Raw genomic sequence first — 10286 nt, 5'->3', positions numbered from 1 at the left:
TGAAGTAAACTGCCCAGACAACACAGACAGGAGTTGCTCCAAAGAACCATTTCTAACCAGGTCCACTTCACCTGTATCCTTCCCCCACCCCCACCACCCCTGCTACCTCTGGTAAGTGGTGGGCTAAAAGGAGGTTAAAGTGTTTAAGAACCATTATTAAAAGTAAGGTTTGAAAAAATTAACATTACAACCTGTACTATCCTTTTCTTTATAGATACATAACTATATGTATATGGTTTCTGAATCTCCATCATCAGTTAAGGAACAGAGAAGGGATGCACAGTAAGAAAGTACATAACAAGTGTCTTAACTACCAATAGCTAACGATGTTTGGGTGACATAAGCTAGATCTGATGATTGAAAGGTAAAAGCATTCTTAATATGTGTGTGTGTGTGTATACATATATATCTATCTTGATATATATGTGTATGTTTAGTGAAATATTAAAAAAGTAGAACCGACATGTTCCCGCTCTTGCCCTGCTACTGTCTGGACAACCTGTTCTTATCTTGTTGGGATTCACTGGCCTGGAGCTCCGGAAATGTCTCCACCCAGCTCGCTAGGTTCCCACTGGCAAGTCACTACCACGCCAATCCGTGCTTCAAATCCCCCATGGCCTTTGTGGTGCACATGTGGCAAACCCAAGCTTTGCTGCTGTAGCTTTCTCTCTTAAACCCAGATGAGCTGCTGAGTGAAGGAAAATGCAGCACAAATTTAGTTCAGAAACAACTGGTTACTCAATCTCTGGGTGCCACAACTAGACTCTAATCTTGCAAGCCCTATTAATACATGATTTCTCCAGTGGTGAATCCTTGGGGATCCGCCATGATACCAGGAAACTGTAGCAGCTATATCTAACCCATATGCTGTCCCGTTCCAAAAAGACTAACTCTCTCCTGCTTCATTTTGTGAAGTTATCATTTCTCATGTCTAGCTCACTAGGAAAACCACAACTCAGAAGTTAGTAAGCGGCCAAGGCTTCCTCACTCTTAACAATGTTAAGCAGGTCTGGAGCAGACAGACACAAAGATAGACCGGATCACTGGACCACAAATTAGAATAGGCAGGGGGAAGTTTGCCTGGGTCGGCCTTCTAACCAGAAGTCATCCTGAAGGAAACTTGAGTCACAAGTAGTTAAACTGATCCTTTTAAGAGTTACTCCCATGCTAAGGCCCTGCTGCTCCTGAGAAACTGTCTAGTCTTCAGGTGTGTGCACCTGTGAAGGGAAGGGAAGGGAAGGGGAGGGGAGGGGAGGGGAGGGGAGGGAAGGGGAGGGAAGGGGAGAGAAGGGAAGGGAAGGGGAACTTAGGTACTTTCCTTCAGGATTTTGAAGTTGAGTCATTGACTTGAAGAGGATACTTACAGCGTTAAATATGGAAATGATATGAGGGACAGCAATATACAGGTTCTTTAGGATGCTACCACGCCCATGGTCATTCTTGTCAATACTGTTATTGGATTTTGTTTAATTTTTCTGTGGGTGGTATCTCACTATGTTGCCTAAGCTAGTCTTTAACTTGTGGGATCCTACTATGTCAACCCGCCAGGAGACTGAGACTACAAGTACTTAGCAGCCCTGCAAATTTGTTTTTGGAAAATAAACATATCTTTCAGTTTTTGTTTATTGGAAATGATACCTGCAACTTTTTCACAGTTGGTATCTTTTATGAATATACTGTGCATATTGTGTGTGTGGTGTCTGTATCTATGTTTCTGTGGGTGTACGCATGCTGTTGTGTGAAATTCTCTTGGCATACAGCAGGGTGGCATACAGCGTTTTGATACTTTGTCTTTCTAGCTGCTATGCTGGTTTTAATCAGGAAGCCTGTGCTTTTCATCCACCTGCAGAGGGTTCTGCTCTCCAGAGGCTATATGGCTTCCTTAAGTTTTCAGGACTAGTTGGTAGAAGAATTGGAATTTGAACCCAGATTGGCTTTGAGCTTTCTTTTTAGGACAGAATGGAGCCACTATTCACTCTTAGCCACAGTTGGCATGGATTGTCTCTTTTTCTCATTTTCTTCCACTGTCTCTCTGGTCAAGATGGGTCTTAGACTGTGCTCAGAACACAAAATTAGCATTTAGTAGGCAGTCTGTACTGAAATACTGGAAAACCAGGAACACATACTGTTTGCTATCATAAGGAAACATTTAAAGTGTACTGATACCAGAGTATATGTGTTCATAGATACTGTCAAAGTATAAAGAACTATGTAATAATATCTAAGTGTTATATTTCTGTAGTTTAAGAGTCAAAAACCAAAAAATATAAGGTTTAATTTTCTAGTGATTTCTTGATGCACAGGGCACACAATCAAGTGCAGGCCTCTTGGGTTGGAGGCTGTGGGCTTCACTCAGGAGCACAGTGCCTGTCTAGCTGGTGGGCACTGCTCTAGTCTCTCTGCAGAGCATGGCAGCTGTTTTAATTGTACTCCCCTAAAAGAAAAGGCAGACAGGAGGGTTTCATGGTTTGTTTGTCTGTTTATTGTTTTGGGTAAATTTAACCAGCAATCTAGTCGAGCAGTGGTAGTGAAAGTCTTTAATCCCAGCACTCTGACACAAAGGCAAGTGGATCTCTGAGTTCAAGGCCAGCCTTGTCTACAGATTGAGTTCCAGGACAGCCAGGGCTGCACAGAGAAACCCTGTCTAGCAAAGCATACCTCCCCAACCCAGTGGCAATCTAGTGAAAACTTATTTTAAATTTTAAATAGTTTATCCTTTAAAACAAATTCAGGCAGAATATCATGTAGACCAGACTAGCCTTCAACTAGGTAGCTGAGAATGACCTTGATCTCTCGACCCTCCTGCCTCTTCCCCTCACGTCTGGAAATTACAGCCAAGCACCACTATGCCTGGCTTTAAATAACCTATTTCTGCAAACAGACAAGAGCCCTCTCCTGCTCCTTTACAGACCCCAAGCATAAAATAAAATTTAAGCATTTTTTAAAGGAAAATATTACACCAATAGTCTATTACAACAGTTGCTTGTAATTTTTTCTCTCAAAGGTTAGTCCTACTCTCTCTATTAATTTATACCATTACAAAAACACTTTAGCGTCAAGATATTCAAATGTTCATTTTCCACAAAATATTTGAAAGGTTCCTCAGTAGATCCCAGGAATTTATTTCAATGGAGTCTTTATTTGGTCAGTCAATAATTTAACCAGCAGTTGTTGAGAGCCAGCTATGTGCTAGACACTGGCTTGGTGTTGAGGGGCACAAGACTCAAATGCACTGTAGCTCTACTCAACAGTCTTTTGACAGACATTGAAAACTCACATGTCCCTGGTACAAGCAGTTACGTTCCTCCAGGCCTTATTAACTATCTCTGGTACACGTGGGTCACCTGATGAAGGTTTCCCTATTTAATAAGATGAATGCCTGTCTGAAGGCTTGTTTTGTTGTTATTGCTGTTTTGGTTTTGTCTTAAAACTTCTTACTAATCTAGCAAGAAGGTCATATCAACTCTTTGGTTCTGCAAAGTCTGCTGTATGCAGCCAAATATTAACTAGAGCAAGGGTGGTGTAGGGATGTAAGTGACTTAAACTCTGTACCACACAATTCAATGGCATTCACACTTGGATATCGAGAGTATAATTAGATTAGAAAACCATACTTGCTGGGGTCAAAGGCAGCTTCCAGGTCTCCAATGCTCTTCCCAAAGTTGAACACTCAAGGTGAAAGAATTGCAAGGTGTCCCAGATTGGGGAGAATTATTATCATTGAGAACTTATTCACAGTCCCACTCCTAGCTGGTACAGAGTGTAGTTTGTGCAAAGGCTGAAGGTGTTCTTCCTCACCACATTTATTCTGCAGCGCATTGCCCCTGGAGAGACAAAAGGAGAGGCTGTGTGTGTGTGTGTGTGTGTCGGAGTGGGGGGGGCAGGAATGCAGCAGGCACAGCTCTGTCTTAGCTACTTTTCTATTACTATGCGGAGACACCATGACCAGTGCAACCTATTATTATTTCTTTTATCCTAATGTCTTTAAACACTGTTGAACTGACATTGGCTAGGATCCTAGTTTGTTTTGTTTTTGTTTGCTTTGGTTTTGGTTTTGGTTTTGTTTCTAAGAGCTCCAGTCTCCAGCTCTGACCTAGAACTTTTGGTAGTCAAATAAAGCATCTGTAACATTTGCTAGATGCTAAACTTCTTGCATCTATAATTATATGGCACCTAAGATTGGCTTTACTTTGAAGGTAAGGGCCAGTGTAGACTGCTCTCAAAGTCCTGGACTTAAAATGGGTTCCTGACTTAGCACTCCCATTAACTGTGAACACATGGATGTGCCAACATGACTTTACATTTTAAGATTATTAAGCATCAGATACCCCCAAAAGTACAATATGTAACTTACATCTACAGGATAACTAAAGGCATCTAATTGGACTCTAGGCCCATTTAATAATAGGGAATTCATACCTGATACTGTAAACCTATCCAGCTACCAATGACTGGAGTGGTCATAGAACCTACAAGAGACCCTACTCCTGCCATTTTCCCAAAACACCATAATGTCTAACTGGATTCTGAATATTCATTCCTCTGTGTCCACAGAAAAGTCATTGATGACACAGTAACACACACTAGATTCAAACATGGACTTGAATATACACCAGAAGGAGGCTGTCTAGTTGTTTTCTCTTGTGGAACACCTGTTGTGGGGCAACCTCTGCTTCCTAGAAGTCAGGAAGAGCAAGAAGGAATAGTACCAACTCTGCACCAAGAAAGCTTTCATCCCCATGTGGAGATGTAAACAAACATTAGTTTCAGAAGTCATGGATCCTTTTAGCCTAGTCCTTCATGATGCAGACAACATTGTTCTATACTTTTGAAATAAATTTTAAAACTCTTAACATTAGCCACCATTTACTGAGGTCTTAATGTGTGGGGTAGAAAGCTGTTTTCTTTGACGTACAAACTGGCTCTTACAAGGTCTCTATTAAGGAGATATGGCTATTACTTTGTTTCAGATCAACTCTAGCATAAAGAAACTAAATACATTTTCTATAGCAAACCACTTCATTATGCTTTCCATAATGAAGCCCTCAACTGAGGCTCTGAACTCAAGGAGTCTGATTTCTAAGCATGTACTCTTAATCAGCAAGTATAAATTTCCATATTTTCTTTTTTTTAACCTAAGGGTAAGTTTTCTTCCATTTCTAAAATGAGATATGATTTATATCTATAGAACTCACCCCTTCAAGTCCCTCCCTCAATGTCTTTTACGATTTATTTTAGCCAAGCATGGTGACACACAACTTCAGACTCTGTACTTGGACACCTTTAATGCATTTAATAATTGAAGACTATTGAGGTTATTTTGACATTTTGAATATTATGAAACATGTCTTACAAATATTCCCTTGTAAATTTTTGTGGACATAGGTTCTTAATTATCTTGAATATACCTAAAAATTAACTTTGTATTTAACTTTTTGAAGAATTGTCAAGATGGTTTCCTAAAGTGGATTCACCATAAGTGTTTAGTAAGTCCAAGTACCTCATGTAAGCAGACCATTCAGTATTCATTCTTGTGTTATTGGTTTATTCACTGGGCAATTTTCCTCAGGTCTGGCATATGCTATAATACATTCTCTCTCTCTCTCTCTCTCTCTCTCTCTCTCTCTCTCTCTCTCTGTCTGTCTGTCTCTCTCTCTCTCTCTCTGTCTCTGTCTCTCTCTCTCTGTCTCTCTCTCTCAGTGCGTGTGTGTGTGTGTGTGTGTGTGTGTGTGTGTTTATTGACACTTCTCTTATGGCCAATGATATATATGCATTCATTGGTCATTTGTATATTGCCTGCCTTTCCCTAAAACTATTTTCTTAAATCTCTTTGTTTCCTTGCTAAATGGTCTGAATGTGACCCCTGGAGTTCATGTGTTAAGTGTGCTAATATTTGCTCTGAGTAGTACATTCACACACACAGAATCCCATCTAGTAGAGAGGCTGACATAAAGGGACCATTTGAGCCTAGGTTTTAGAGACCAACCTGGGAAACACAAGAGTCGAAGACTCCATCACAGAAACACAAAAACAAGCAAAACTCAGTGGCCAAGAGATTGCAATGACCTTGGGGGCCATTATGAGGTTAGTAAGTACTGAGGAGAGAGTCTTCCTGAATAGGAGTAGCACCAAGTAAGGACAGTACTTCCTTTTATTCCTTTGCTCTTCTGTCTCTTCGACCATATGGGGACTCCATAAGACTGTCATTATTATATACTACATTTTATGGCCTTGACATTCCCAGCATCCCCAACTGTAGGAAATTAATATCTGATTTTTATAAATCAATTGTGGTATTCTGTGGTGTGGAGTCAGATGGGCTAAGACACTGTCCATAATGTAATGATTACCCTGGGCCCATCTTCCTTGATGATGTAAACATAATAACCTATGTTCTAACAGATGGTAACAATAGCCTGTTCAATCTGGTATGCTTTCAAACCCATTGAAGAAAATCATCATCTATAATTATTAGTAATATAGATATTTTTAGAAATTATGAATATTTAGTCTGATTCTTAGAAATTGGTGATGGATATAGTCTTTTTAACTTTGACATGCTGTTCTTCTTCACTTAAATCCACCCTATAAGCTTTGCCTACATATTTTTCAATAGAGTAAATCTGATCATGTTCCATTCTATCTCAAAACCTTCTTTATCTTTCCAATTACCACCAAAAATAAATACCATCTTCAAGGCCAGTTGATGGTGGCATATACCTTTAATCCCACCAACTGGAAGGCAGAAGCAGGCAGATATCTGTGAGTTAGAGGCCAGCTTGGTTTACATAATGAGTTCCAGGACAGCCAGAGCTACATAGAGAAACCTAGTCTCAGAAAATCAATGTGTGTGAGTGTGTGTGTGTGTCTGTGTGTGTGTATACACATGTATGTTTGTATGTATGTATATGTGTATATATGTACATATATATGTATATATGTATATATGTACCATCTTCAAAATGTTTTCATTATTTTCACTTAAGAAATTACTAAGAGATAGTTTGTATGATAACCTAGAACAGAATCATGCAAATAAGCACATGTTCACCCAGAAACAAATAAGATTTCTTTCTTTTTGCATGTTACTAAGTTAGTTCATTGTGTTGTTTGTTTCAGTTTGGGCAGTTCTGGGGCTGGGATCCAGGCCTTATGTCTGCTTAGGTTGCAGCTGTTCATGATAAAATACACAATTTCAAAAGTAAGACTTATACAATGTCACTCTGAAACATGTTCAAATGTGGTGAGTTAGGGTTACTATTGCTGTGGTGAAACACCATGGTCAGAGCAACTTAGGAAGGAAAGGCTTTGTTTTGCTCACAGTTCAGTCAATCTAACAGTACAATCATCAAAAGCTATGAGGGCAGGGACTCACAAAGGCAGGGAGCTGGAGGCAGAAGATACCTATGCCATAGAGGATGCTGCTTACTGGCTTGCTCCCCACGACTTGCTCACCTTACTTTCTTATAGAGCCCAGGACCACCAACCCAGCAAGGGTACCAGCCACAATGGACTGGGCCTTCCCCCACTGATCACTAATTAGGAAAATGCTTTATAGCCAGATCTTATGGAGGCATCTTCTTAATTGAGGTTCCCTCCTTTCCAATGACTTTAACTTGTGTCAAAATGACATAAAGCCATCCAGTACAGTAAGATTCTGCAATTCCCACAAATTTTCCTGTAGCATAACTCAAGCCTGTTTGTATAAATCATTTTCAAAACTAAAATTACATTTATTAATTTAAGAGGCATGAAAATCTATATTTCTTCCTTTGAAAAGGGCGGGGAGGTGCCCAGAAACCTGTGTTTTTTTATTAACTTTCCCATGTTCATTCTTCAGAACAGGTTGAGAAGTAACTGCTATTTTCTATAACTTTCTGTTCTTCCCCCATCACTTCTCAAACACTTTTTTTAAACAACACTTTTTTTTCTATCTAGAATCAGCCCTTGTTACTGACATCTTACTGGGTCACTCTGCGCGCGCGGGCGGGTGGGGAGTGGCGCGGGCGGGGAGCGCGGCCAGGAGCGGCCGGGCGGGGAGGGAGTAGGCGGAGCGGAGAGCTGAGGGGCGGGTCCAGGCGCGGCCGCTAAGAGGAGCCCAAGAGGCAGGGGCTGCACTTGACAACCAGCACGCCTAGAAGGTAAGAAGTTTCCACCAACTCTCCTCTCCGCTTGCGGCTGCACTGGGTAGGGACAGAGCCGGGCGGGACGCCCCGGGGCCGCGGCGGGCCGCGTTCTCCTCTAGCGCCACGGCGCGAGAAGGCGGGCAGCCGGCGGCGCTCCCAAAATCCACCCCCACCCCTCAACTTGGCCCCAAGTTTTCGAGGCGGCTGCGGGCGGACGGGCGGACGGGAGCAAGGGCTTCCCCGCGCCTTAGGTGAGCGGCGGGCAGTCGGGGACTCTGGGGACCCGGTGCCCTCGGGGAGGGCGCGGGACGCGGGGACCCGGGATACACGGAGCTGCCGGATCCGCGGCAACTTTCCCAACTTGCCGGCCTGTTCAGAGCCCCGAGCGGCGGCTGGGAACGGGGCCCGGGCGCGGCCCGCGTGGGGACCGCAGCGATGCGGTGGGAGAGGAGAGGGAGCTATTCTTTTTTGTTGTTCCTGGGAATATTTCCTAGATTAAGGGAGTCCAAAGTAGGTGATGAAGCTAGCGGTTTCCCTTACTTTAAATTTAGAGTTAAGCCTCAGGGCTATTTTAAATATTTTGTAAATGTTTGAAAGGTGGCTTCAGCAAGGATGAAGAGTTTGTTTTAGCAATGCTCGCACTCACTTGCTTGGCCTGACCTGCCAGGGTAATAGTGGCTTTTATGGCTATTGTAAGATATGTGAATGATTATGTTACTTACGTCTCATAATTTTTACACACTGCAAAATCGTGAAAAATGTTTTAACAGGGATTTGTATGTTTTATAAATCTGGTTTTAAAATGGAGCATGTGAATCTCCTTGTGCTCCTGCTTTGCTGTGGCTGCCATAGCACAGTGTGGCTATCACCTGGTTTTTATACATGTGTTTTCATGCTTGCTGTAATATGGAGGAGAAGAGGAATGATTTTACAGGTCACTTTCACATAATAATAAAGACAAATACTTGGATATGTAGAGTGGAAAAGATTTCATTTTAAACATCATAATGAACTCTCAGAGCTGGAAGAGAGCTCAGTTGGTAGAGCGCCTCCCACAGGAGCATGAAGACTTGACCTTGCTCCCCAACAAGTCTAATGGGCCAGTCAGCATGGCATCTTTCACTGCTGTTCTCAGGGCTGGGAAGGCAGTGACAGGCAGGTCCCTGGGGTTCACTAGCCACCCAGCTCAGCCTCATTGTTGAGGAGAAGGCAGGGAATCAGCATGAATGCCATTGGTTCTGGTGGCTAATCTTGACCCACTCAGTGTTTGGGGATGTCTGCCTTGGAAAGCAGAGTTTAAAGTGAGCATACACTATAATGGCTTCAGTTACGGGCCTTTCTGTGCATACGCTTCCTTCTCCTTGTGGCACTGCCTGCTCATTCCTATTAGCCAAACAACCAGTTTGGTAATCTCTATGGCTACCTCCCCACAACTGCTTGGTGATATAAGTCCTAGTGGTTTAGTTTTAACTGCTTTATTGTGAGATACCTCACATACCACCATGTAATCACCAATTAAAATGTACATTAATAATACCCCATTATATGGATACACAGTTTCTTTTAGCATCATCAATTTATGGATTTTTTACTATTATGCATAATGCTGCTGAGAACTTTCTTTGGGAGAGGGTCAGATGTTTTTATTTCTCTTGGATGTATACCTCTAAGAAGAATTGTTGGATCATGTGGCCTTCTTTTTGTCCATTTGAGTTGTCTTCAGAAAAACAAACCAAAACCAAAAACCAAAAAAACCTCTTGTGGTCTTAAAAAATACATATGTGGTAAAAGTTAGGAAAAGTTAGGACTATGTGTCCCGTGTTGCATGTTGGCTCTCTCTTTTACCATGTGGGTTTCAGGGGTTGAACTCAGGATTTCAAGCCTGGTGGCAAACACCTTTACCTGCTGAGGCATTCACTTCCCCTAGATTGTCTTTTTATAGTTGAGGTATAAAAAGCTGTTGATACGGTGTGGTTACAATCCTCTATCGGATTCAAGATTTGCAAATACTTTCTCCCATTCAGTGAGCTGTCTTTTTATATTTTTGATGCCCTTTGAAACAATTTAAAATTTTTTGAAAGAAGTTTAAGAATGTTTTTTTCCAGACAAGATGTTATTACATGTTAAATGTTAACTCAATACTAGTGACAGTGAGCAACA

The 10286-nt window shown here is 41.8% G+C and overlaps 1 protein-coding gene across 1 annotated transcript in view; it reads left to right on the top strand.

Annotated features, from left to right (window-relative positions):
- The first annotated feature begins 7230 nt into the window (after positions 1 to 7230).
- The window catches only part of LOC127673293 (uncharacterized), an 882259-nt gene continuing 879203 nt past the window's right edge, over positions 7231 to 10286 (top strand). The window contains exons 1-2 of the mRNA XM_052168860.1: positions 7231 to 7243; positions 8150 to 8377. Coding sequence (XP_052024820.1) covers positions 7231 to 7243; positions 8150 to 8377 — 241 coding nt within the window. The remainder of the gene's footprint in view (positions 7244 to 8149; positions 8378 to 10286) is intronic.

This window comes from Apodemus sylvaticus, chromosome 22 (assembly GCF_947179515.1).
Source record: "Apodemus sylvaticus chromosome 22, mApoSyl1.1, whole genome shotgun sequence".
NCBI lineage: Eukaryota > Metazoa > Chordata > Mammalia > Rodentia > Muridae > Apodemus > Apodemus sylvaticus.
The sequence above is the reverse complement of the archived record's forward strand: the minus strand, read 5'-3'. Positions and strand labels throughout refer to the sequence as shown.